This window comes from Diceros bicornis, chromosome 20, assembly GCF_020826845.1.
Source record: "Diceros bicornis minor isolate mBicDic1 chromosome 20, mDicBic1.mat.cur, whole genome shotgun sequence".
In the NCBI taxonomy this organism is placed as follows: domain Eukaryota; kingdom Metazoa; phylum Chordata; class Mammalia; order Perissodactyla; family Rhinocerotidae; genus Diceros; species Diceros bicornis.
Window position 1 is genome coordinate 5,585,292 of NC_080759.1, and position 27,558 is coordinate 5,612,849.

Genomic DNA, 27,558 nt, shown 5'->3' on the forward strand with positions numbered 1-27,558 from the left:
GGGGCGGGGCGGGCTCGGGTGTCAGCGGCTGGGTCGCAGGTGGCGGCGGGCGCGGGGCTCGGCCCGAGCTCGGGAGGTGAGTGCTGTCCCCGGGACTCGCCCGAAACCCCCCGGCCCGCGCAGCCCCACTGCGCAGCGCGCCCGGCAGCCTCGGGCGGCAAAGGCGCGGCGGGGATGAGGGATGGGGAATAGGGTGGGGGGCTGTGCGGTGGGCGCCCCGGCCGCCTCCCCGGTGATCATCGGGGGTCCGCGGAGCGAGACAGGGAGCCCTCCCCATTTCCCCCGTCTCCTGGCCTAGAACCGGAGCGTGAAGGGGGCGGCTGTGACGGGAGACCCCTCCCCAAATCCCTTTATGCTAAGCCTGGATCTGGGTCTAGTTTCGGGGCTGCAAAGACGGGGCGCCGCTCCCTCTCCAGCCTGGGACCCAGGACAGCCGCAGTGGAGACCACTCCCAATTTCCCTCTTCCCCCTCTGGCCAGGGACTGAGATGAGGAACCCCCTTCCCTTTTCCTCCACTGTGAACCCCCATCTAGGCCTACGGGAAGAGCTGGGGGTCCCCTGGCCCCTCCTCTAGACTGTCCTATCCCAGCCCCCTACCACAAGGATGGGGGGTGCGCTTCACTGGCATCCTCTGCAGGGACCCTGAGGTTGGAATTCTGAGGAGGTGGTCAGTGTGGGTCCCTTGCCTGGCAGGGACTGGCCAGACCAGACCTGGAATGGCCTGGAGCATGGACTTGGGGGTGGTCCCTGCCTCAGTGGGGGGTGGGCAGCCAACATCTGTTCCCAGGGATTAAAATAAATCAAGGTAAATTAGGATCTTATGAGGCTGACTGCCAGTGGGGTGTGGAGGAGGCTTGGAGGGTGGGCGGCCCCCCCATCTGCCTCGGATCCTGAGAGTTGCCTGCCCCAGCCGCATTGGGGACCAGGAGGTGGCTTCGAATGGGCCTGCCTCACTGGTGACCTTGGACAGGTGACACACAGCACCTCCCTGAGCCTTGGTTTTCTCGTTTGAAAGTGGGGTTAGGGGCTGAGAGCCTGTATTCTAACAGATTCTGAAACCCACCCACCCCGTCTTTTGACAGTTTGTGACTCCACCCTTTTGCTTGAGATGTCAGTGGTTTGGGGGTGAGAGAGCAATGGGTTTGGAGCCCCCCCCCATATGCCTGGCTGGCCTCTGAGCCTGTTTCCTGCACTGCAGAATGTGTTGGTGGTCGGTCACACTCGGGCATTGCTGGAAGGGCTGCTCTGCTGGACAGTAAAACATGCTGCCAAGCTGCAATTGTCGGGACAGGGGCTCCGCCACCCTGGATTCACCAGCAGGACCGCCCAGGGCACAACCTGACCCACATACCGTCACCCACACCAGGGGCGAGCCTGTTCCTGGGTAGGGTCCTGGGCAGGAGGAGGTGGGAGGCGCCAGCCAGCCCATCCCCTGTCCCGGAGAGCTCGTCACTGTGGTGAGCACAGGGCTGGGAATCAGATGCCCCTGGGTTCAAATCCGGCTCTCCTGTGCGTGACTTTGCCCCCCGGCCTTGGCATGTTCTTCTATGAAATGGGCTGAATCTCCCTTGGCAGATCAGAGCTGACTGTGGGAGGACGGGAGTGCCGTAAACACAGACATGATCATTATAATACTAATGACAGTATTTGTGATCGTAAATGGGGTCACAGCTGTCCCGGGTGGGGGAGAGGAGTCTGCAAGGGTGTTGCCTGCTGTGTCTCCAGAGCCAGGCAGTCAGGTACACAGTCGGTGCTCAATAGGTGTTTGCCAAATGAAGTGATGACAAGGGAGAGGACCAGTGGGGAAGACTGAAGAATTCCTGAGCGTGGGCTCGGATGCCCACTTGACTGCCTTGTTGCAGTGTAACCTGGAGCTGGTGCCTCAGTTTCCGTACTGGGGCGATGGCTGGGATGAGACACTGCTTTGAAGTGCTGTGATGAGAATCAGGCCAGACTGTGCAAATGATCACAGGCCTGGTGTCGGGCCTGTAGAGGAGGGAACGCGCAACAGAGCTGGTCCCTGAAACAGCGCGGCGCCCGCACGGGCCAGGCGGCCGGTCACTGTAAAGACAGAGAAAACGCCCCAAAGTGGCCCTACTGTGCGCAAACTGGAGTCCAGGGGGGAGCAAAATGTCAGATCGTGTTTCACAGGACCCTGGAGGCCCAGAGAGGTCAGGGGTGGCCCAAGGTCACCCAGCAGAAGGTCAAGGGCTCTGGACACCCAGCCCAGAGTGCCAGCTCTGCCTTCCTGTGTGGTTCCTGTGCTGTTTTATCTGCTCCTGGACCTGCTCAAACGCTCAACCCGGCGCAGAGCCTTGGGCTCCTGGGGGTTGGTGCTGGGGAGGCAGGCTGTCCAGGCTGCGCCCGGGCTCCTGTCGACAGCCGCGGGAGGACTCTGTTCCCTGCGTCCGGAGCCTGAGGATGGGGCATCCAGGTCACCCGACAACCTGCTGTGTGACCTTAGGCAAAGCCCTCTCCATCTCTGGGCTTTGCCCTGGCGCTGCAGAGGCCAGGAGACCTGGGCCGGAGCAGGGCTGACTTCTCCATCAGATGCAGTGACCACAGTGTGTTGGGTACAATACTTTTAGGGGTCCATGAAGATATTGTAACTTCTTTTAAAATCAGAAGAAAAAAATGAGCTTTAGGGTCAAAGAAAACATTTTAATGTATGATATTAACATACTCATCTTTATGCCAATACACTTGTAAATATAGTTTAAATTTCTTTTTTTAATGGAGGAAGGGGCCCGAGGCAAAAGTGCCTCGGGTCCATGAAAGTCCTACTGGCCCTGGGTTCGAGACTCAGTGCTGCCAGTCATGGGCTGTGCGACCTCGGGCTTACGGACGCCCCTCTCTGAGTCTCGGTTTCCCTGGGAAGCAGGCATCGCTGCCACCTGGGGATGACGAGATGTGGAAAGCTCGGCAGGGTTGCGCTCACTTTGTGGGTGCTATGCTTTCACAATTGTTGACATGATTATCATCTGTTCGGTACTAATAGCCCCAGGCCGGGAGCCCCAGGTTCAGGGGCCTCAGTTTGCCCATCCGTGGCCTGCACTGCTCCAGGGAGGTCCCAGGGGTGCCAGTCTAGGGGAGGTGAGGTGGCAGTTGGGCTGTGGGCGGGGCCGGGCGAGCTTCCTGTCCCCCACGCACAGGGGCCTCGCTCGGTGCTGACGGAAGTGGCAGGGCCCGCGTGGCGCTCTCCTGGTGTCCGCCCCGTCTGACGGGGGCCCGCTCGCTGCCCCGTCCGGTGAGTTCCAGCCCCACTGGAGGCCCCCTCTCCCCTCCTCGCCCCTCAGGGACAGAGGGGAGGCCTCGGCCTGGCCCAGGCTCCGGGAGAAACAGCACGTGTCACATCCTGGGCCAGCCCTGGCCCTGGCTCTGCCTCCAGGACGGATCTGGGTGGTGGGGCAGGTCGCGGGGCCGTAGAGGGGACGTGGAGACCCAGAGACACATGTGGTGGTTCCAAACAGGGCTTCTTTGGCAGACAGGCCAGGGACAAAATGATGGTGACCCGGGGACAGTGAGTGGCCTCTCTGTGCCTCAGTTTCCTTGTCTGTAAAGTGGGGGCTGAGCCCCCGGTGGTTGTGGGGGTGGAAGGCGCTGCACCTGTGAAGAGGGGCGCAGCCCGCACACGCCCCGGGGCCCGGAGGACATGGGGGAGGGGCGGTCTGATGGCAGCTGCTGGGACAGTAGTGAGACTCTTGGTTTCTGGGGAACTTGGGCCCGGGGCCCCAAGGGTCCTGCAGGGCAGCGCTGTCCAGCAGAACTTCCTCCACCTGTGCTGTCCTGTACGATGGCCGCCAGCCCCGCGTGGCCGCTGGGCCCCGGAAGCAAGGCTGGTGCAGCTGAAGAGCTGGGCGTTGATTGTGTTTGATCCTACTTAGTCTAAGTTGCCGTGTGGGGCTGTTGTTTCCCTTACAGGTCAGTGCAGCTCTACAGGATGTAGAGATGCTCAGGGTCCAGGTCATGGCCCAGAACTAAGAAATGAGATGAGAATTTAGGGCTTTTCCCCCGTGGGATGTCAGCCCAGCATACTTCCAGCCAGACTCGGTTTCCTTAGGGGCTGCAGTTTCTCAGGGGCCCCAGCATGACCCAGCGCAGGGTGATGGTTGGGAAGGTTTACTGAGTCAAAAAATATTTTGCCTGGTGAACTCCTATTCATACTTTAAAACCCCAACTCCCATATCCCCTACTTCAGTCCAGGCTCCCCCAGTCCTTGTTTCTCCATTTGGCCCAGCACTGACCCTGCAGGACTATGTGGTGTCTGTGTCCAGTGCTGTTCCCCTAAACTGGGGGCTCCTCAGGGACCAAGCCCAGGGCTGAATCATCTCACAGAGCCTGGCATTGTCCTGGCCAGGGTGAGCACATGGTGGGTGCTGGGTGACCCACAGAAGTCAAGGGACTGGGGGCTAGAGGACAATGGACCAAATTCAACTTACTTTCAAGATTAGGTAAACTGAGGCTCAGCGAGGGGCAGCCTTGTCCAAGGTGCTTGCTCGGTCCTTTCCTGATGAGGCCCAGGGAGCTCTCCCATCCTGCGGTCATGGTCTGCCTGGGCTCCCACCTGCCACTGCGCTGCCTGCCAGATCATGAATTATGGATGAGGCCTGGGGCTCCAGTGACGCACTAGCCTCCAGAACGTGCCACGGGTGTGGTTTGGCCCCGCCCCTTCTGTATGGAGGCCTGGGGTCCCCAGCAAGACCTTTCGAGGCGTTCCCTTTTGTTTTGCAGATGGGGAAACTGGGGCACAGAGCTGGACGGTGACTCAGACCCCAGGTGCACACTGGCTTCTGGGGAGCAGGGTGGGACTCACGGGGCACTGGTGCCTGCCGGGTCACCTGGGGAGGGGTGAGCTCTCCATCCCAGGAGTGTGCATGGGGGGGGAGCTGTTGTGGAGGGGTTCAGGAGACCCTGAGGGAACCCGGCCCCCGGGCCGACCACAATCCCAGTGTCCATCTCTCACCTCTGTTTCCCCACAGGAGCTGCCCAGTGTGGAGCTGAGTGCTCAGGTCTAGACTCAGCTGGGCGAGGGTGCAAGTCACTTCCTGGCTGTGTGACCTTGGCAAATGGCTTCCCCTCTGGGGGGTGGGGCTCATCTATGAAATGGCCCAGAGCTTTTATGCCCAGACAAGGGCTCCTCCAGTTACCCCCCAAATGAACTCCTATTCATGCTTAAAAACCCCAACTCCCATGCCCCTTCCTCTAGTCTGGGCTCCCCCAGCCCCTCTCCCTCCATCTAGTCCAGCTTTGACCCCATGGTACTGGGGGCATCTGTATCCAGCTCTGTTCCCCTAGACTGGGGGCACCTTGGAGGCCAGGCCTGAGGGTGAATCATCTCAGGGGCCCTGGCATGCTTCTACAATTGGGGCTTTTGGTTCTTCCTCCATCCTCTCTCTCCCTCCTCCACAGGGAGGACAGTTGGAATTTCCCCTCCTCAGGCCCTGAGCTGGCCGTGACTCTGCAGCTCAAACTTGCCTCTCTCTCCAGACAGGCAGCAGGCACTAGATAGAAACCTACAGGGGTCTCCACAGAGGCCATCGGGATGTCGTATTTTGGGGAGCATTTTTGGGTAAGTAAGACCCACTCTTATTTTGATGGGGGTTCCTGGCAGGGCTGTGGAAGCTTTTATGGAGATGGGGGGACCTGGTGGCTTGGGGGCAGTCTGGGGCAGGTGGAGGGTCTCCAGGGGGTAGAAGTTAAAGGGGGAAGAGTCAGGCTGGGTTTGAATCTACACCCCCAGACCTCATGGGCCTTGTGACCTTAGGCAAGTCACACCTTGAACAACAGGGAGACTGAGGCCCAGTCAGAATGTCTTACCTGAAGTTGCCCAGTGAGAAAGTGCAGAGTCAGCGCGACCTGGGGCCAGGCTCAACTTCCAGGATCCGGGGTCATTCCAGCCAGGGAATTTCCATGTCCTCCCCATCCCGGAGAGTTGGGGGCTTTTCTTGACTTGATCTCTAGGGGCCCCCTTACCCTTCTGCCCTCCAGGTGGGGGACCACAGACTGTGACCCAAGGGGACGGAGGGAGATGGACTTGTTTTCATTCATTCATCCACTCCCTCCCTCCCTGCCACCACCACCCCACCCCAGCCAGGAGATGCCGGGGCCGCCGAGAGGGTCCATCCCGGCCCTGACCCCAAGGAGCCCCCAGTCCGGGGGGCACAGAGCAAGCCAGACACCCTCAGGCCTTCAGGGTCAGGGCTGAGCCCAGCCCTGGGGGCACCCAAAGGGGGAGCCCGGACGCAGAGCCATGTTTGCCGTGGGCTTTGAAGGCTGAGATGTCAGAAAGGCATTCCAGGCAGGGGAACAGCCCGGGCCAAACCCCAGAGGTGTGACCCTGGGTGGCCAGTTGAGGGAACAGGGACTCCTCCTTCAGGGCCAGGCTGATGTGGCCACAGAGGACATGTGAACAGGAGGGGCAGGGAAGGACCAGGGCAGAAAGCCCCTTCCCCAGTTGCAGACACTGAGCTTGCAGAGAGGAAGCTCGTTGCTGGGCAACTGGTTGCCCCTGGCAACAGGCCCGCTCCCTGTCCTTCTCCCTCCCCAGCTGGGGCTCCTCTTTCTGGCGCTAGCTTTCTTAAAGGGGCCGCACCCTTTCCCAACTTCCAGGGGTTGGGGGAGGCCTGATTTCCACCTCCTCCCCAAAGGTCAGAGTCCCAGGATTTGCCCCTGAATCGCTGTGTGACCCCAGCAGGGGCTGCCCCGCTCTGAGCCCCAGGTGGCGCCTCTGTGCAAGACGGTTGACCATTTGAGGATCATTCATTGCCCACATTTTGGAACCGTGACAGCAGCACCTATATTTATTTTAAATTTCTTTTACTGGCATGAGACACCTACATTTATTTTAAATTCTTTTTAATTGCATGAGGCATGCAAGCTCGATGCAGAAAATTTAGATCAGCAAAGAGAAAATAGAAGCCACCTCCGCCCCCACCCAAAGAAGGCCTGGTGCACAGTGGATCGGAGCTTCGAGTTTTGGGGTTTGAATTGAGCTCTGCTAGGAGCTCTTGGGCAGGTGACTGTGCATCTCGAAGCCTCAGTTTCCTCATCTGGGAAGGGGGGTGAAATTCCTGCCTCCCTGGGACTCAGGGAGTGCCCCAGGAACATCTGTTTCTTTTAATCAATGTTTCTTGTAATCTATTGTTTGTATTGGTGGCTCTTTGCTGGGTGACACTGGGGCCCTGGCTGGCCTGAAGGAGGCTCCAGTCAGGGGAGATCAAGCCAGACAGGGCTGTCTCAGTCCCATTGGGTCAAGGCAGGGCTGGAGGCATAGAGAGGGCACTGGGGAGCCATGGGGGAAGTGTGAGCAGGAGAGAGACATGATCAGGCTGTGTTAGAATGATCCCTCGGGGCTGGCATTGGGGCAAGACGGAGTCCAGAGGTTCTGATAGGAGACACCGGCCTGAGACAGCCCCTCCCAGGACCCTTGCCTGCCAGCCCAGCCCGAGGGAGGCAGACACTGCTGGGGGCTATGCCAGGTCTGGGAAACGGGCCAGCGTTTGGCTCCGAGTCAGCCCCAGATGCTGGCCTGGGCGGCGGTGCCTGGTGCGGCCTCCCCCGAGGATCCCCTGGGCAGGGTGGGCGGGGGCTGCCGGAGCTGTCTGCTGCACAGGAGGCCCTGTGTCCAGCACTGTCGCAGCCTCGTCTCACCAAGACCCTTGGGAATTGGGTGCTGTCATTGTCCCCATTTGCCAGATGAGGTAACTGAGGCCCAAAGGTGAAGTCACTGGTGACCCAATGCATAAACGGAGGATTTGATGCTGGAACCTTGAGAGTACAACTCTAGACGTGAGGAGAGAGAATATATGTTCCTGGGCAGCTGGAGGGATCGACAGGGAACCTTCAGGGAAGTGGGAGTCTGAGGAGGGTCTAAGAAGGTTCCTGAAGGAGGTGGGCCTGGCGGTGATCCTTGAGAGCTGGAAGGATTTGGATAGGTGGACAGAGATGCAGCTGGGGGCGGGCGGTGGGGGGGGGGGTGGCCCAGTCTCGGCAGTTTGCCGTCTGGCTGGCGGGGCCAAGAGGGCGCTGGGAGATGAGGCTGGAAAGGCAGTTCCAGGAGAAGGATTTCGGATTTCAGCAGCTGGTGGGCAATAGGGAGCCACTGACGGCTCTAGCATGAGGAGCGACTGCTGGGGAACTGGGGCTTGAGGCTGTCCTGGGTCTCCCCGGCTCGGCTTCAGGTTCTCCATTTGCACGACAAGCGGGATTACCGGGCTCCGTGGAAACAGGTCTCCGCGCTATCTGAAAGGCGAGCGTTCCTATGAAACCTTCCGGAAGCCAAAATGGGGTAAAATGAAGAAGCAATTACCATAAATTTATATGGGAAAAAAATGTGGAGCCTTCTCAGACCCAAAAAACCACCGACCTACGTAAACCGCGATCAAGCCCCGGCGCTCAGGGCCGCGCTGCCGAGCGGCGGCGGCTGCGCGGGGCGCGCGCCCCTCCGTCCGGGCTCCGGGCGAAGCGCTGAACGCTGTTGTCGCTTTCAGCCCTTTTTCGTAAAAGCGAAAATCCTCCTCGGATGTTTCCGATAGCAAGCACAGGTACGAATGTAGGCCTTTCGTCAAAGCGAAGCGGCGTAAGGGAAACGCTCGGACGGCGGGGAGCACCTGTCTCTGGCGGGGCCCCTGGCTGTAGCCTTCAAGACCCCGCTAGCCCCGAGGGGGAGCCCGCAGCGTGGGGGAGGCGGGGGAGCCGCCGGGCGCTGCCCAGGGGCCGCCCCGGTGGTCCGCGCCGGGAGCCTCCCCCGTCAGCGCCAACTGTAGGGCCCACTTGGTGCTCAGAGGTCTCCAGTTCCCTCGGACCCCGGCCCATCTTCCTTTCTAACGCACAGCTCAGCGTCCAGACATGACGCGCTTCGCAGGCGACAGGATCTGGCCGGCGTCACAACACTGCTGTTAACCTTATGTTTTCCTGTTCCTTCGTGATGTCAAGGGGTCCGGGTTTCCCACTGAGAATAGTGGTAAAACTGGCCCTTTTAAATCAATCCATTTAGAGAGGAAACATGAGTGAATTTAAAGCAAAATGTTAACTAACACCATGAATTACTAAAGATTAGAGTTGCCTTTGGGGTTCGGGGGACCCTGACGTCGATCATCGTGGTGTTTACTTCATCCCCATGGGAGAGGTAGATGACTCCCTGCCCCCATCTTAACGAGGAGCCACTAGAGGTTCAGAGAGGGGCAGTGACTTGCCTGGATCACACTGCACAGCCCTGGCCTCCCCCACAGTGGTGGCCCCAGAACTGGGAGGAAAGAGGGTTTGTGAGACATCAGCAGGCAGGGGCTAGAGGCTCTGTTCCTACCAGAACCAGGTAACAGCAGAAGAACCCATTTGTTCACTTAGGGAACAAACGCAAATGTCCTTTCTCTGCCCTACCCTGCCCTGGACATTGCTGGTCCTGAGAGAGGCGTCAGACCGGGACGCTGCTCTGGGGGTCTCAGAGAGGGAGTTTCCATGTTGAAGAGAACAGAAAACACAACTACAGTGACTTAAACAACTGAGGTTATATCGACTCACAAAAGTGAAAAGTTGTGGGATAATGACTCTTTCAGGGTTGGTTTGATCCAGCCACTCAACTCAATACCCTTTTTTTATTCAGACTCTCTTGGGTTCAGCTTCTTTCCAAAGTCCATGGTTTCCACTTGGCTTCCAATATCTCCCGTGCCCACATAATTCCTCTTTTATGGAAAGATGCAGACAGAGAAACAGAGGGGAAGAGACTTATTGAGACAGAAAAAAAGCAGAGGTGGAGAAAAACAGAGAGAAAGATGGAGACACAAAGACAGAAAGATTGAGCCACACACATTACCAAGGAAAGAGAACGTCTCTCCCTCAATTATGGGACAAAAATTCCAAACTTCTTTCTGATTGGACCAACTTATAGCTCGTGAACCAATCCTTGTGACCAAGGGGAAAAGCAACAGGTTGATTGGCTCAGGCCTGAACCAATCGCTAAAGCCAAGGGGACGGGCTTCTGCTGGTTGGTTCCTCGGTCCACGCCCCTGTTGCTAGGCAGCTCTGATGCCCTCTCCATCCCCTGTCTCAATCTCCACCCCCATCCTCTGCAGGGCGAGAAAAACCAAGGCTTTGAGGTCTTGTACCACAGCGTGAAGCAGGGGCCCAACTCCACCAAGGAGCTGGCGGACTTCATCCGGGAGAGGTGAGGTCCCTGTGCCCCACCCACCCCATGGCCCCCGCTCCGCAGCCCATGCAGCCACGCCCACCTCACGGCCACGCCCTGCCCAGTCGGGGCCAGATCCTGGGGGCTCGAGGAAGCAAATGGGCTTTCAGAGCCTCAAAGCCAGCGGTTCTCAGCCCAGGCGCCTGTAAACTACACTGTCCGAGTTTCTAACGCCTCCTCCTAAAGAGACCATAGTTTGACCCACTTACAAGGGGAATTTTGAAAACTCAGTCTCGTGCCCCGAGTATGATTAAAGAAAACACATGTGTGATGAAATAATCTACATTTCAGCATGTAAATACTCCGATGTCCGTACCCCGGAAAGCATAATCAACTCAAATTGCAAGGCAGCGTCTGCTCCCGGCCGCCCGGTAGCTGAAGACCGTTAAATCCAGGCAGAGTCAGAAGGATCATCACCAGGGTTTTCTCTTTGTGGCCGTCAGGCAGGACCCGTCCAAGCCCTGCAGGACAGGGGCCACCCTTTATTTCGTGGGTCTTCAGCACCTGGATCCGTCCGCTGTCACCTGTGGTACCCCATGGGTGCCTCTATCAAAGAATGCCCCAGGGGTGACTGGCTGTGACTGGGCACATTGCTGTCCCAAACAAAATCGAAGTTCTGTTAGGACGAAAATGTGAGCGGGTATTGTAAGCATTTAGCAGTGTCTGTCCAGGAGGAGAAAGGAAACAGGGTTTGTCTGCTGGAGCTCAGTGGGACAGAGCATATAAAGCATTAATGGTATGTGCTCAGAAGTGTCCCGCCTGCTGCTGCTGCCGCCGGTAGGGAATGTGTTCCTCTCTGAGGAATTTCTAAAACGCCTCCCCCGGGCTGGGGACCTCCCCTCCTCCTTGAGAGCCACTGTTCAGATATTTGAGATGGGGAAACTGGGGCCCGGGGGCGGGGCCTCTCCCAAGGGTGCAAGAACCTTGCCCATCTTTTCCTGTCCTCCTACCCAGAGCCACCATCGAGGAGACCTACTCGAAGGCGATGGCGAAACTTTCCAAGCTGGCCAGCAATGGGACCCCCATGGGGTGAGTGGGCCATGGGTGGGGCAGGGGTCGCCAAGGCTGCAGGGCCCTGGGGTGTCGGCAGCCAGCCCTTGGGTGGACGTCTCTTCACACAGGTGACGTGTAGAACAGGGATTTGTCCCCTGCTTACAGGGCTAACTGGACAGAGGAATGGTTCTCATCCGTTCACTCACTCGCTCATTCTGTCGTTCATTCATTGAACGAATATTTACTGAGAACGCGCCGTGGGCCAGGCACCATTCTGGGTGCTGGGGACCCAGCGTCAATTATGACAGATACAGGCCCGGGTCACCTTCATGGTGTGTACACCTGGGGTCTGTGGCAAGACAGATGTTGACCACACACAAAGTCCTTACCTGGGTGCACGCACCAGGAAGGGAAGAGGAGCGGGAGAGGCCAGGCTTTCTCTGTGGTAGGCCCAGCTCGGTGAGCTGAGACCTTAATAATGACAAGGAGTTGGCCGTGGGGGGTGTCTGAGGGACAGAGACCCACGCAGGTGGCTCAGCCAGTGCAAAGGCCCTGAGGCAGCAATGCACTTGGCACATTCAAAGACGAATGAAGAGGCTGGCACAGCTGCAGGGCCTGGACAAGGTGGAGATGAGGTGGGAGCAGATGCAGGGGGACGGGGCCACAGGGGCCCAACACACAGGTGACTTTCAAACAAGGATGTGATGTGGTTCCGTTGGCATTTGCACAGTTCCCTGTGGCTGCTGTGGGGCAAAGGTTCTGTCCGGGCAAAAATGGAGGCCACAGGGAGGGAAGGCAGGGGTAGGCCCTCTCCTGCTGAGGTGGGGAGGCCCCCCAAGCTTGGTTTGGGCAGGCTGAGGCTTAGCTGCCCTTGAGTAGCAAGTGGGTCCTGTAGTCTAGCGAGGGCTCCAGGGCCTCAGGGCCTGGATTTAAATTCCAGCTCTGATGTTCATTTGCTGAGGGGCCTTTGGTGAGTGATGGAGCCTCTATGCCTCAGTTTCCCCATCTGTCACAGGCCCACCTCGTGTGGTTGCAATGGGGATTAAATGAATGAATAAGTGTTCATGCTTAACAGGGCCCGGTGCACAGTATGTACCTGAGCCAGTGCCGGCTGTGCTGTCTGAGGGGCCCAGAGGGGTTGGGCCTGCTGGACCTTGGGTATAACCCCCCTGTTTCCAGGACCTTCGCGCCGCTCTGGGAGGTCTTCCGCGTCTCCTCGGACAAGCTGGCGCTCTGCCACCTGGAGCTGACGCGGAAGCTGCAGGACCTGATCAAGGATGTGCTCCGCTACGGGGAGGAGCAGCTCAAGGCTCACAAGAAGGTGTGTGCCTCGGCCGCGCCCATGCGGCCCGCGCAGCTCGCGGGATCCCAGGCCTTCTGGGGCCTTGGAACTTCAGCCCCTGGCGTGTGCCCCTGAGAATTCTTTAATTCCGCAGCATCGAACCCGGAATCTCACAGACCTAAGCAGTGCTGAATTTCAGACTCTCAAAATTCTAGACCAGGGGTCTGCAAACTATGGCCTGGGCCACATCCAGCCTGCCGCCTGTTTTTGTATAGCCCAAAAGTGAAGAATGGTTTTTACGTTATTAAATGGTTGGAGAAAATATCAAAAGATTTCGTGACACGGGAAAATTATGTGACACTCAGATTTCAGTGCCAGTAAATAAAGTTTTATTGGCTCTATCAATTTAGAAAGCAAATTCACCTGTTATTTTATCGCAAAATGAGTTTATTCGAGAATAGCCAAAAGAATTGCAATTCAGGGCGTGCATGCTATGGCGAACCATAGGCAAATCCTGACAGAAAGGAGGGAGTTGCGTTTATAGAGAAAAAGGGGGAGTAGGGCGGGGCTGTTCTAAAGGAAAGTCCATTGGGGGAAAGTGACAGTTCAGGGCGGCAATGGCTTCTCGTTGGCTGAGCTGTGGCATTTCTCATTGGCTGGGCTGCAGCGTTTCTCATTGGCTGAGCTGTGGTAGTTCTCATTGGCTGAGCTGCGGCATTTCTCATTGGCTGAGCTGTGGTGTTTCTCATTGGCTGAGCTGTGATGTTTCCCATTGGCTGGGCTGTTGCTGGGTGGGGAGAGAAATCTTCCTTCAGTAGTGAAGTAGTTTTACTTCCTGTCCAAGATGCAAGTGTCCTCTCTTCCTGTTTGGTGTAATTGATGGTGTGATGGGGGTGAGAGCGCCCCCTACAGGCCCTCCGGAGCCAGTTTAGTTGAGGTTTCTTTTATTAGTTTCCACAGTTCATAGACACATCCATTTGTGACCATATTGTCTGTGGCTGTTTTCGAGCTGCAAGGGCCAGGTTGAGTGTTTGTGACAAGCCACACACATTTGCTATCTGTCCCTTTACAGAAAAAGTTTCCTGACCCCTGATCTTGAGCATTAGAAGCCCCAGATCTTGTTATTTGATATTTCTAGACTATTAACAACCTAGAATCTTGGAAGATGCAAGCCTTCGACGCTCAGGATCCCAAAATATTTGAAGCTAATAATTCTAAACTCATAGATGCTTTGCATTTACAGAGCCCAAGAGTGCAATTTTTATCCCCTGTTAAGAAAGGGAGTTGGTAGTACTTAATACCACTGAACCATACACTTAAAAATGGTTAAGATGGTACATTTTATGTTATGTGTATTTAGCCACAATTTTTTTTTAAAAATTGGGGGACAAGAAAGTTTTCTATGGGCTGATAGGGAACAATCTTGGAAATGGATTATTAAGTGGAAAAAGCAGCGAGTTAAACAGAATGGACTGCCACCGTTTGTCATAAAAAATGGGCCAGAACAAGCACATTTGATTGTCCATGTACTGATTATTTCTGGGGAAGTTTCCAAGTAATAATGGGGGGGAGGCTGGGGAACAGGGTGTGGGAGGTTTTTTTCTGAGTTCACCCCTTAAAACTTTCTGAAATATGAATTATGTGTAAATATAAAAAGTGGATATTTAAAAACGTAATAGAACACTCAGAAAAAGTACTCTTAGGACCCGGAATCCCAGAGTGTTTGGGAAGCTGGGAATTTCACGGGGTCCCCCTGGGGTCCGCTCAGGTTCAGGGCCCGGGCGGGGCCTTCAGGTGGCACCACGCCCCCCTTCCCCGCCCCTGTAGTGCAAGGAGGAGGCGGTGGGCACCCTGGACGCCGTGCAGGTCCTCGCGGGTGTCAGCCAGCTCCTGCCCAAGTCCCGCGAGAATTACCTGAACCGTTGCATGGACCAGGAGCGGCTGCGGAGGGAGAGCACCAACCAGAAGGAGATGGACAAGGTGGGCGCGTGGCGGCGGGTCCCCAGCCGCCCTCGGCCCATGAGGGGCTGCCTGGTGGGAGAGGGACAACGCGTCACAGAGCGATGATCATTGAACCTGCGCGTGTTCACCACACGCTGCGCGCCCCGGGAGCCTGCCTGCCGGGTGGTGGCGCCATGGGGAAGTGCCCTGAGTGTCCCCTCCCAACTCCGTCCCCTCCCTGCGCCTCGTAGGCAGAGACCAAGACCAAGAAGGCGGCGGAGAGCCTGCGGCGCTCGGTGGAGAAGTACAATTCAGCCCGTGCCGACTTTGAGCAGAAGATGCTGGACTCGGCTCTGGTGAGAACTGGCGCCTGTACCTCGGAGCCCTACGTATTCCCGGCCCAGGATGCTGTGGGCCTCGGAAGTCCAGAACTTCCAAACCGTCGACTCCCAAAAGCCTTGGAATCACGGGCTTAAATCGATAGAATTCTAGAGCCCGTTAACTATTGTTACTGTTGTTGACGTTATCATTATTTCAAAAGCCAAAACTTTTTTTGCCTCAGTTTCCCTATCTGTAAAATGAGGACAGTAACAGTACCTGCCTCATAGAGTTGCTGTGAAGATTTAATGAGTCACTATATGGGAAGTTTTCAGACTAGTAGTACCAGGTGCAGAGAAACCACTCTCTAAGGTATTATTGTTATTATTTCTATTATTATTGATGAAGTTTTTGAACAAGACAGGGTAGGACTGAGAAGCTAAGAGTCTCCCAACATTTCCTGGTGGCTAACAGGCCTGGATTCTGGCCCAACCTCCATTCCTCACCCGCTGTGTAACCTTTTGCAAGGCACTGCACCTCTCTGGGTCTCCATCCACCTCAAAGTATGAAAAGCAGACTGGTATCTCAGGATTAGGAATCAGTTTTTTTTTTTTTCTGATTTTGCAAGTGATAAAAACCTTCATTCCAACTGACAAGGAAGAGTTATAGGCTCAGGGAACTGAAGAGTTGGAGGGAGGGCTTCAGGCATGGCTGGATCTAGGTGCTCGAATGATGTTGGCAGGAAGTTGTGCCTCTATGCTTTTCAAGTCTGTTTTCCTCCCTGGGGGCTTCACTCCCAAGCAGACATGCCCTCCTGGGTGTGCGCAGCAAAGTGGCCACCAGTGGCCCCCACATGCATCCCACCAGCTCATTGACTCAGGGTATGAAAGTGTCTCTTTTCCCATCACTCCCCCCAAAGTCCCAGGGCAGACTCTCATTGGCTTTTCTGCAAACCAATCACTGATTCCAGGGGGTTGGAATGTTCTGATTGGTCAGGCTGGGTCACATGGCCACTCCTTGTGGCCTCCACCTTCCCATCTGCCCCTCCCCTCCTGCCTCAGCGCTTCCAAGCCATGGAGGAGACGCATCTGCGGCACATGAAGGCGCTGCTGGGCTCCTACGCCCACTCGGTGGAGGACACCCACGTGCAGATTGGGCAGGTGAGTGGGCGGGGAGTGGAGGCTGGGGTGCGGGGCAAGAGGGCCCCGCCTTGGCTGGTTACACATGCCACCCACCTGGCCCAGGTGCACGAGGAGTTTAAGCAGAACATAGAGAACGTCACCGTGGAGATGCTGCTGCGCAAGTTTGCGGAGAGCAAGGGCACGGGCCGGGAGAAGCCTGGTGAGTCGGGGGGCCTGTGGGGGTCAGGCTGTGGGGCCACAGCTGCCAGGGAGAACAGGACTCAAAAGGCAGGAGCCTGAACCTCTCTGTGCCTCGGTTTCCTCATCAGAATAATGGGCTGATGACAAATCTAACTCCACAGCCCAATAGGAAGAGGATTTGATGCCTGATCTTGTGTGACTCTCTCGCAACCAGATACCAGAAGGGCCTTGAATGCCAAGCTCAGCTGTTCAGACTTTACCCTGAGGGCCCAAGGGAGCCATCGAGGGTTGTTGAGCAAAAGGGCAATATGAAAATGCCTACGTGCTGGGTCAGGGAAGAGTTGAGAACAAGTTTTGGGGTCAGATCTGGGTTTGTGTTTTCTTTGTCACTTGCTGTGTGACCTTGGACCTCTGTCTTGACTTCTCTGAGCCCCAGCATCCTCATCTGTAAAGTGGGGATGAAAATAATCCCCACCTAATGGTGTTGTGAAAGTCCAATCATTTGATGCAGGTAAAGGGCAAAGTGTGTGCCTGGCACACAGTAGGTGTTCATTAAATGCTAGTACACGGTTTACATGTCCAAGTCTAGTCAACCACTATGGTCTGTCCTTTCTCACTCCTGTCTCTATAGCTCAGCCCGGCTCAGGCCGCCTCTCCTCGTGTGGGCCTCCACTCTTGCCCGTCACTGGCCCCAGACCTTTCATGCCCTGCTCCTGCTCACACACCTTCCACGCTCCCCCTTGCCCTTAGGAGAGAGTCCCAGCTCCTCCTCCTGGCACTTGAGGCCCAGCCCGATACACAGACTCATGGCCCGTCCGCTGGCCCTCCCAGGTTCCACCCTGAAACACTGGGACACCTGGAAGTAACCCAGGCGTCGCTCCCTCAGCTCACCCCACGGCGGCGCCACCCAGCTGGGGCCAGAACCCTTGGCCTGTGGCACTCACGCCCATCTCTGGGCTGGGCTGGCATCTAGGCTCGTGCCCCGGACGCTGGGAGCTGCGATCCAGGGCCCGTCCAGTGGCCAGGGGTCTACTGCTGCCCTTCCCGACCCAGCCTGCCCGCCTGGCTGAGCTTCTCCATCTCTTCCGCCTCAGGCCCTCTGGACTTTGAAGCGTACAGCGCGGCGGCCCTGCAGGAAGGCAAGTACGTCTGGGCCTGGATGCCCAGGCTGGACCATGGGGACGGCAGGCGGGTCTGATCGGGACGGGCGCACACCCAGGGCTCAGCCGCCCCCCTCTGTCCTCAGCAATGAAGCGGCTGCGGGGAGCCAAGGCCTTCCGCCTCCCAGGACTGAGCCGGCGGGAGCGGGAGCTGCCGGCAGCTGTGTGAGGAAGCCCCCGCCTGCCCTGGCCCAGGCTAGCCCAGGATTCTTCTCTTTGCCGAGGCTAGCCCCGTATTTCCCTGCCAAGGCTAGCCCCTGCATTCCCCACCTTCTCAGGCCAGCCCTTCGGACTAGCTCCAGGGTTCCCCCTCTTCCAAGCTGTTTGGGAATACCCCCTGCTCAGCTAACTCCAGATTCACCGCCCCCCGACCCCCACCCCAAGCGAGCCCCAGGGTCCCATTGCCTGTGGGGCTAGCTCAGGGGCTGCCCCAGGCGCCACGTCCAGTGTTGGGGGTCAAGGGATGGGCCAGATAAGGTGGAGAGGCCAGCACTGACATCTCTCTCTCCATCCCCAGAGACTCCCTGGAGCCTGGTTCAGGGGTGAGTGCCGTGGGGGGCAGGCTGGGCTGCGAGCGGGAGGGGTCATTCCCAGCCCCAGCCCCCAGGCCTGAAGGCCAAAGGCCCGAACTCCAGGGTGGCCAGGGCCTGGTTCAAATCCCATCTCGGCTGTAACCCCCTGTGGACCGTGGGGAGGGGCTGGTGTCCCCACTTAGCCTCAGTCCCGCCCTCAGGACCGGCAGGGGCACGGCCTGTGCCCCAGGATGCTCTCCACCCCGGGGGAAGGGAGTTGCTGCTGGTGGGTTTGTTTCCAGTCTGAGGCAGGGCCCGGGGTGGGGGGACATGGCAGTGTGGCATGGAGGCTCCGTAGACGGGAGCCTGACTCACCCCTTGTCCCCCAGACGTGTCCAGAGGTGGATGAAGAAGGCTTCACTGTCCGGCCTGATGTGACCCAGAACAATATCCTCCTGGCGCCCCCTGGGGGCAGTTGTTGGCACAGCAAGGACAAAGCTCTGTCCACAGTGATCCCTCTACCATTAGCAGCTCTTCGTCCACCCTGGAGGAGGCTCCAGGGTGGACAAAGCAGATCCAAATGCAGACACCTACCCCGTGGGGTCTGGGCTGGGAAAGAGGGAGAGAGAGGGGTTGGGGTGCCCCAGAGTGGGAGCCAAGAGGGCTTCCCAGAGAGGAGGGCACCAATGTTAGGGTTTAGCAGCTGAATAAGAATTTGCTAGTTAGGGCAGGGCATGCTTGTGCAAAGGCTTGGACAGGGGTGGGGTGCAAAAACATGCTGTCAGAGCTGAGGGTGGCCAGTGGTGAGAGATGGAATTGTGCAGGGCCTCAAAGGGTCTGAGCGGGAAGGTCTGGTCCATTTGAGGGCTGCCTGGACGGAGCCCCGTGCTGGGATCTGTTTGGCTCCTTGATGCAGCGCACGCACAGCTGAGCCCTCCCACTTCTCGTCCAGCGACTCTGACTTTGACGATGAGGAGCCCCGCAAGTTCCACGTACACATCAAGCCGGCCCCGGCCCGGGCCCCGGCCTGCAGCCCCGAGGCAGCCGCGGCACAGCTCAGAGCCACGGCCGGCAGCCTGATCCTTCCTCCCGGCCCAGGGGTGAGGCAGGCAAGGGGTGCTCCCGTTGGGCTGCTGGGGCTGGCTGGTTGCACCCGACTTGATGCCACCTTCTTTGTCCACAGGGCACCATGAAACGCCATTCTTCACGTGAGTAGCCTGTTCAGGGGTCTTCAGTTTGGAGGAGCACATGGAGGGGAGGCTGGGCCTGGAGTGTGGCTGTGGCTCTGATCTGTGACTTGAGGCAGGCTGCTTACCCACTCTGACCCTCAGTCTCTTCTATAAAATGGGGTCAGTAGGAAAATTAAATGACAGCTGAAGTGGGTAGTCAGGGCCGGGAAAGACAGGTCGGCTCAGGTTTGAATCCCTCTCCGCCTGATTTGGTCACTTTGAGCAGCTGGCTGGACGGTCCAAGCCTTGGTCTCCTGGTCTGTGGAGTGGGGAGGCCTGCAGGCAGGGCGGCAGGAAGGCTCAGGAGGTCTGTCTCTCATAGGAGATGCTGCTGGGAAACCACAGAGGCCTCGATCTGCCCCGAGGGCCAGCAGGTGGGTTCCACAGCGGAGGGACATTGGGCACACACGAATGGGCGGGTGGGGGCTGTCCCTGCCCCTTCTCTCCTCCTCCCCTGCTGCCCCCCCGGGTCTCTGCCTCCTCTTCCCTCACCCAGGGAGGGAACTGAGGTCATGCTGTTTTTGAGGGAGCACTTAGTCATTCATTCGGTGAGCATTAGTTAGCGCCTGCTGTGTACTCATGCTCTTCTGGGCTCTGGGGCTATATGACCAAGACCCCTTCTCAGAGTCACATTCTAGTAGCTCAGATTTTAAGAAAAGCAAATATTCAATAATTCTAAATGCTACGAAGAAACTAAAGCAGGTAATGTGAGGGAAGACAGCAGTGGTGACCTTAGTCGGGGTGGTGGTAGAGGGCCTCTCTGGGTGGGGATTTGCAGAGGAGTGGGTGGTGGCCAAAGGGAGAGCTGAGGGGGCGGGGCTCCAGACAGAGAGTAGGGTGTGCAAAGGCCCTGAGGTGGAGGAGGCATGGAAACAAGGAACCCACCCTCCTTGTCCCCTCGGGCCCCAGCTGTGCGGAGAAGCTGCAGTCGGATGAGCAGGTCTCCAAGCACCTCTTTGGGCCGCCCCTGGAAGCTGCCTTTGACCACGAAGATTTTACAGGTGAAGGAGGTAGGGGCTTGGGCGTGGGCGTGGCCAACGGGAGAATGGGTGGGGCCTTGCAAGGGTAGGCAGCTTGGGGAGGCCAGAGGGTGGGCCAGGCTGGAGGGAGGATGGGGGTCCTATGTGGGTGAACGGGAAGATAGACGCATCAGTGTGAGGGTGGGCGGGGCCGCAGGGCGAGTGGGCGGGGCCGGCGAGAAGGCGGGGCCTTTGTGGGAGTGGTGGTGGCTGTAGGTTGATGGGCGGCATCGGTGGAGATGGAAGTGACCAGAGGGCGTGGCCTGGGTGGGCGGGCCAGGGCTTTCAGTGGGGGCGGACCCTTCCTCGGGTGGGCGTGGCCTGCAGGGGGTGGTTGGGGACTCCATGTGGGCGGGGTCTGGAGCTGCCTCCCCTCCTCCCCAGGCTCCAGCAGCCTCGGCTTCACCTCCAGCCCCTCTCCTTTCTCCTCCTCGTCGCCCGAGAACGTGGAGGACTCTGGCCTGGACTCGCCGTCGCACGCGGCGCCTGGCCCCTCCCCGGATTCCTGGGTCCCCCGCCCGGGCACCCCACAGAGCCCACCTGGCTGTAGGGCGCCGCCCCCCGAGTCGAGGGGGACACGGCCCCTGCAGCCGTCGGACTCGCCACAGCCCCTCGCGCCGTCCCCGTGCCCCTGGGGGCTGGAGGCTGTGGCTGGAGGAGGTGAGTCCAGTGGCCCACTTGCCTGAGCCCTGGGGGGAGAGCGCCTGCTGTGACCAGCGCTGCTCAGGGTGCTGGGGACTCAGCAGTGACAGAGGCCGGCAGAAACCCCGACTGTCACAGGGACAATGAGAGGGATATTTAATGAGGCAGGAGGTGGCAGGTGCTGGGTGAGGGCTCAGAGAGGTGGGGCCTCCCTGAGGAGGGGCCATCTGAACTGAGATTTGATGGAGATGAGGACGTTCCCAGGAGAGGGCACAGCCCGTGCAAAGACCCTGGGGTGGGAGCAGGCTTGAGGAACCGCGACGAGACCTGTGTGGCTGGAACAGAGTGCTGAGAGGGAGAAGGAGAGAGTGGAGGGGGGAGATGTGGACACGGCCTGGTCATCCCTGGGAGAGATGTGAGTCTTACCAAGGTGGGAGCCATGGTAGGGAGGGCTGTGAGCAGAGGAGGGACCTGGCTCAGACTGCAGGCGCCTTCTGACCGCTTGGGGGTGAGGGCAGGGACTGGGGAGCAGGGAGGTGAGTCCAGGTAAGTGGGGATGGGCTCCTGGTCGGGAAAGACCGACTGGGGTGGGAGCGCAGAGGAGTGAGGTGCGGGGAAGGGTCAGGGAAGATGGGGAGGAGGAACTGGGGTGGGGGCACATCGAGTGGGGCCTCTCAGGGTCAGGTGGATGGCGGACCCCGAGTTCCAGGAGGCCAGGCTGAGCACTCTGTGGGCAGCTGCACGAGGATGTCATCAAAGCGGGAGGGGAGGCCGCCCAGGGAGAGGGGATGGGGGGGCCCAAGGCGGAGCTGGGGCCCAGCCAGAGGGCGGAGTGGGAGGGGACTGCTGGTCAGTGGGCTCCTGGGGGCCAGAGGCGGAGGGAATGTGGGCTCTGACCACAAGATCTCCAGCAGTGGTGACGAGTGCTTGGCACTATCCATAGTTAGAGAAAACTCTGGTTGGAGCCGGTTCAAGGGAGGTTCCGGGGGAGTGAGTGTAGACCATGAGTGTAGACAAGTCAAGTTGTCTGAGCTTCACTGTAGAACAGGGATTCTCAACTGGCCGGGCTGATTCTGCCCCGCAGGGGACACTTGGCAGTGTCACCACTGATGCTTGATTGTCATCAGTGCTGGAGGCAGGGGGATGGGTACTCCTGGCATCTGGTGGGTGGAGGCCAGGGGTGCTGCTCAGCGCTCTTGGATGGGATGCGCAGGGCAGCCCCCCACAGACAGTGATCGGGCCCCAAGTGTCGGCTGTGCTGTCAGGAAGCCCTGGGGCAGAGAGGAGCACAGCCTGGCGTAGGTGGGACGGAGGCAGGTGAGCACAAGTGTGTAGCCGGAGCGGAGCGGCGGACCTGGGGAAGCAGAGAGGGAGGGGAGCTTGGGTGTTACATTGTGATTAGTTAACTTAGAGACTGACTGGGACGTGGGCCAGGGTAGGCCACCCTCATCCTCTCAGAGAGGACTGATCACAGAATTGCCCAATATTGGATAAAAGCCCTCTGCCAAATCCCCCCTGTAGTAGGCCTGCCTCCTAAGCATCCAGCCCTTGCTTCATGCCCCCAGGGACGGGGGGATCACCCCTTATTGGGCCACCAGTCTGGTGTCTGGGAGGCTCAGGGTTGTGGATGGCGTCTGCAGACCCAGGGCTGCAGACCATCAGGACGTCTCCCCACATAAGCCTGACTCCCAGTTTTGGCCTGAGTTCCTCCCCTGAGGAGGCCTGAGAGGTGCAGGGCCGCATCTCACACGTCTGTTCTCATGCTCGTTCCCCAGCCCCGATGCCTGTACCTGCCGACCGTACCGCCGGCGAGGGCCTGGCCGCCCCAGCCCGGAGAGGCCGCTCCAGGAAGGTGTCCTGCCCCCTCACCGGCAGCAGCGGGGATCTGGTGGGTGAGGGGGCGTGGCAGGAGCCGGGCTAGGGTGGCCTCCGGGGTCAGCATCAGAGCGCTGCTCCAGGGGTGTTCACAGCCCAGCCTGTCTCCCTCCCTTCCAGTCTCGTTCCCTGAGCCCGTCCCCGCTGGGCTCTTCGGCCCCCAGCATGGTCCCAGAGCGGCCCAGCTTCTCCTCTCAGACAGCACACGGTGCGTGGGGCTCTCTGAGCCTCGGTTTCCCCTCTCTGCTCTGGGGGTGGCTGGGTGGTACGACGGAGGCCCTGTTGGCAGAGGGCAGGTTCTGCAGCCCAAGCCCTGTGCTCAGTCCGTCTGTCCCCATTCCCTCCCCACCACCCCAGGAGTCTCCCGGGGCCCGAGCCCTGTGGTCCTGGGCTCTCAGGATGCCCTGCCCGTGGCCACTGCCTTTACGGAGTATGTCCACGCCTACTTCCGTGGCCACAGCTCCAGGTACGTGGTGACGGAGGACAGTGCAGACAGCGACCAGGCGAACAGGGCTCCCTGGGGCTGTGTGTCTGGGTTCCAGCAGGAACAGCCTTCCTGTGTGCTTCATGACCTGCTTTCCCATGGAAGGGCCTTGAACACTGAGCCGAGCAACCACGCCCCTGTCCCAAGGGCAGTGGGAGCCATGGAGGGCATGTGAGCAGGGCTAGGCGTTGTTGTAGTCACAGTTTAGAGGAACTACTCTGACGTTGCTGTGGGCACTGAACTGAAGGGAGCGAGACTAGAGGCCACGCCCCTGGAGGGGGCAGATTAGGGGTGAATTGAGGGCCAGGGATAATCTGGGGGTGGCACCCAGCAGGAAAGACCTTAAAATCAAACCACAAAGAGGAGGAGAGTATTAGACCAGAAACCCATGCTGAGGACAGTTACAAGATTAAATGTTTTGCTTTGAGCTTCTTGGTGGCCTAGGGGAATAAGAGAACTAGAGAAGGGGGTGTTCCTGCCTCCTTCAGCCAGTGTGGATTCTTCCTGGTGTCAGGTTTGCTGTCCAGCCAGGGATCAAGGAGAAGACGTTGGGGATAAGGATGTGGGCATGGTCGTGGCCTTGCTGCTTCTGAGAGGCTGGAGAGCCACAGGCTGCAGTGGAGCCGGGACAGAGGGGAGGGTGAGGTGCCAGGCAGAGCCCTGAGCCAATTCGTGGTCCCCTCACCCACACTCCAGCTGCCTGGCTCGAGTAACTGGGGAGCTGACCATGACCTTCCCTGCCGGCGTCGTGCGTGTGTTCAGCGGGCCCCCACCCCCGCCAGTCCTCAGCTTCCGCCTCGTGCACGCGACCCCCATTGAGCACTTCCAGCCCAATACTGAGCTGCTCTTCAGGTACAGCGGGAGGAAGAGGGGCGGGGCGGAGGGGCCCAGAAGCTGGTGGGCGCCAGGAGCTCCCCAGCTCTGAATTCCTGCTCTGTCTTTTGGGATTTGCTATGTGGCCGTTGGCAAGTCGCTTTCCCTCTCTGAACCTCGCTTTCCTTTCTTCCTTTGCTGCCCGCCCCCGCCCCCGACCTCCCCCGCGGGTCATGCTTTGCTGGGCCCAAGGTGAGCCGGGGAATCCGCATCTTTAGGAAGCCCCTGGGGTAGCCGGATGCTGGGGGCTTCTCCCGAGGGTCGAGGGTTGGGGTGATGATTCCCGGTCTCCGCAGTGACCCCTCCCAGAGCGACCCCGAGACCAAAGACTTCTGGCTCAACATGGCGGCTCTGACCGAGGCCTTGCAGCGCCAGGCCGAGCAGAACCCGACTGCGTCCTACTACAACGTGGTGCTGCTGCGGTACCAGGTGGGGCCGCCGGAGGGGCGGAGAGCGGAGGGCGGAGGGCGCGGGTAAGGGGGCGGGGCTGGCGAGGGGCGGGGCGGAGGGTCGGTCGTGGGGCGGGGCGAGGGACGGAGGGGCGGGGCAGGGCGGGCAGAGGGCGGGTGCAGGGGGCGGGGCGGAGGAGGCTGGGCGGGGCGGAGGGTCGGTCGTGGGGCGTGGCGGAGCCGCGTGGCGAGAGGGCGGGGGGGCGGAGGGGCGGGCGGGGCGGAGGGGGCAGGCGTGCGGCGTGGTGGAAGGGCGGGGCGAGGGGGCGGAGGGCGTGGGGTGGGGCGGGGCGCAGGGGGCGGGGCGAGGGGCCGGAGGGACCGGCTGGGTGGAGGGCGTGGAGCGGGGTGGAGGGGGCGGGGCGGGGCGGAGTGGGCGGGGCCAGGGCGCGGGCGGAGGGGGCGGCAGGCGGGCGAGGTAGGGAGGTGGGCAGATGACGCGGTTGTCCAAACTCGCGGAGGCCCTGGCTGGCGCCGGGCCTCAGGCCTCTGTCAGAGGGCGGCCCCTCCTGCTCTCTGTGGGGCCCTCGAGGGGATACAGGCTCTGATCTGCAGAGCCCGGGGCAGTGTGTGCAGGGCTGAGTCAGGTGGCTGGAGAGTGGGAGGCAGGGTCGCGGGGTTGAAAGATGCGCGGCGGGACAGGATGACCCTAGCCGCGTCCCCTCCCGCTCCCCCAGTTCTCGCGTCCGGGGCCGCAGGCCGTGCCCCTGCAGCTGAGCGCACACTGGCAGTGCGGGGCGGCCCTCACACAGGTCTCGGTGGAGTACAGCTACCGGCCCGGGGCCACGGCCGTGCCCACACCGCTCACCAACGTCCAGATTCTGCTGCCCGTCGGGGAGCCGGTGACCAACGTCCGCCTGCAGCCGGCCGCCACCTGGTGAGGGCGTGCGGGAGGCCAGGGGAGGCTCGGTGGTGCCGCCAGAGCCCCACGCACGCCTCTTGGTGCGGCAGCTGCAGTCTGCCCCAGGCCGGCCCGGTCCCCGAGGCCGCCCTGCCCACAGCCAACGGTGACGTTACTGATAATGACCACGTCCCACACCCAGAGCTCCCTGGGGGCCCGGCGTGACGCCCGTGCTCTGCTCTCCCTGACTGGCTGCGAGCTCCTAGCGGTCCCTACTGAGGGATTGAGGGTGGGGAGGCTAGGGTAGAGTGCTGGTCTGACCTCTCTGGACTGGACCCCGCCATCCGCTGGAGGCCCGGGCTTCCCATCACCACACCGCGTTGTGTTGTTTGTACAAAAGGTGGGACCTGCCGTGAAGCCAGACTTACGGGACTGAAGGCATCACCTAAAGATGCTGTGAGGCTGCCGGCCCTCAGGGGCCAGCTGCGCCTTACCCCACTCCGGTATCGCAGACAGGGAAACTGAAGCAAGGGAGGGGACCTGGCTTGCTCAGATCATATAGCGGAGAGGCGACCGAGCTGGGACCCTGGGCTCCCCATGTCCTCTCTGGGGGAGACTTGACCAAGCTTCTCTTGATGCCAGGAACCTGGAGGAGAAGCGGCTCCTATGGAAACTTCCAGATGTGTCCGAGGCAGGGGGTGAGTTACAGTTGTGCATGAGAGCTTATATAAACTGAGGGAGAATTGGAGAAGAGGGCATGCTGGGGGCGGGCACAGTAGGTGCAAAGGCTTGAGGCAGGACTTCCTTGCAAACCACACACACCCCTGTGGGACCAAAGGAAAAGAGTGCAGGGGTGCAGAGGCCACAGATAGAAGGGCTTGGGTGTAGGGCGGAGGAGGAGCCCAGGTCACAGCGGGACCGGGACTGGGGATGGGGCCCAGCTGATCTCAGGCCTCCCCAGGCTCTGGCCACCTGTCTGCCAGCTGGGAGCCGTGCTCGGGGCCCAGCATGCCCAGCCCCGTGGCTGCTCAGTTCACCAGCGAGGGGGCCACTCTGTCGGGCGTGGACCTGGAGCTGGTGGGCAGCGGCTACCGCCTGTCGCTGGTAAAGAGGAGGTTCGCCACAGGTACTGCCCCCGCTGCTGCCTCGCGCCAGAGCCAGGACCACGCCGGGCCTGAACTCCACCCTTTGCTTCTGCTGGGGTGTGTGTGGGAGGGGGGCCATGTGGGTGTCCGGGCACAGGTGGGGAGGGGTGGTCAGGGCCCCACCGGCAGGGTCAGGAGGGGCTGTGCCGTGGAGGGGACAAGAAGTCCCACCCCCACCCCATTCTCCTGCCCCCCCAAGGTGCCTCTGGGGCCCATGGGGCTGTGGCAACAGTGAGCTACAGGGGTGCTGTGAGGACGGTTGGGAGATCTGGGGGTGGGGTGGGGCAAGGGCTCCCTCCCCCTCACAGCCCCACCCCACAGGCATGTACCTGGTGAGCTGCTGAGGCTGCAGGGGCCGCCTGCCCGGCCCCTGCTCTGCACTGCGCCCTGGTGCTCGCCCGCGGCGCCCTGCCGTCCCCCGGACCCTGGGGACCCCCAGCCCGGCCTCCCCTAAGGCCCCAACCCCAAGGAGAGGAGCCCCACGCCCAGCCTGGCCGAGCCTGAGATTCACTCCTGCTCATGCCACATCCCACACAGGTCCTTGGACTTTTAATGTTCTTTGAATAAACACTTTATTTTCTAATAAAATAAATAACAAGCCTTTTCCTGTTCCAGGAAGTGTCCTTCACATCGCCAGAGAGGGGAGGAAGAGTAGACGGATGGGTGGGGGAGAGCTAATATCTGTAATGTTCCCCATACCCTTGCCGACCCCTAGCCTGTGCAGGGCGATATTGGGGGAGAAAAAGCCAGACCTGGACACCCCCAGCCCCATGGACACCTCTAGTCCTGTGGGCTCAGAGCTGGGCTGGTGGAAGGGATGAAGACTAGAGGAACCCAGAGGGGGGTGTCAGAAGACTTCCTAAGGAGGGGGCATTATAAATGGAGCTTTGAGGTGTGAGTAGGAGTTTGTAAGATGGGGCTGGGCATCCCAGGCAAAGAGATGGTGAGTTGTGGGTTCCATGAGAAAGCAATTAGTCAACTCACAGACATTGACTGAGCATGTACTGTGTTCCAGGCAGTAGGGACATCACTGTTAGCAGGAAAAAGCTCTTGAAAGCCATTAGACTATGAAGTCAAAAGGCTGAAGTTAGAGCCTGCTTGGCGACCAGTGGCTATGTGATTTTGAGCAAGTAACTTGACCTCTTGGGGCTCAGTTTCCTCATCTGTAACCCCACTCACTGGGTGGCTGTGGGGAGGTCGCATGCTTCACAGCGAGCCTGGTTCAGCAGTACTGGCCTTTTCAGTGTGTTGGAGTGGGGTGGAGGGTGGGCCCCAGTGCAGGTGGGCAAG

The 27,558-nt window shown here is 59.6% G+C and overlaps 1 protein-coding gene across 8 annotated transcripts; it reads left to right on the plus strand.

Moving 5' to 3' along the window:
* Positions 1-2: 2 nt before the first annotated feature.
* Positions 3-26,879, plus strand: FCHO1 (FCH and mu domain containing endocytic adaptor 1). Of its 8 annotated transcripts, none has more exons than XM_058563704.1 (28): positions 14-76; positions 4,732-4,776; positions 5,492-5,569; positions 10,071-10,162; positions 11,138-11,212; positions 12,356-12,497; positions 14,286-14,438; positions 14,651-14,755; positions 15,779-15,877; positions 15,962-16,058; positions 17,134-17,178; positions 17,286-17,364; positions 17,717-17,741; positions 18,101-18,158; positions 18,633-18,811; positions 18,895-18,919; positions 19,263-19,314; positions 19,850-19,950; positions 20,344-20,619; positions 22,377-22,489; positions 22,597-22,684; positions 22,834-22,942; positions 23,657-23,812; positions 24,130-24,262; positions 24,960-25,159; positions 25,766-25,821; positions 26,085-26,325; positions 26,590-26,879. In XM_058563704.1, exons 3-28 carry the CDS (start codon positions 5,543-5,545, stop codon positions 26,720-26,722), a joined length of 2,859 nt encoding a protein of 952 aa, XP_058419687.1. In that variant the 5' UTR covers positions 14-76; positions 4,732-4,776; positions 5,492-5,542; the 3' UTR covers positions 26,723-26,879. The 8 variants fall into 8 exon arrangements, with proteins under 8 accessions (XP_058419685.1, XP_058419687.1, XP_058419688.1 ...); XM_058563701.1 differs by lacking the exon at positions 14-76 and adding an exon at positions 3,168-3,247; XM_058563706.1 differs by lacking the exon at positions 14-76 and adding an exon at positions 3,168-3,247 and having other exon boundaries at positions 19,850-19,941.
* The last annotated feature ends 679 nt before the right edge of the window (positions 26,880-27,558 follow it).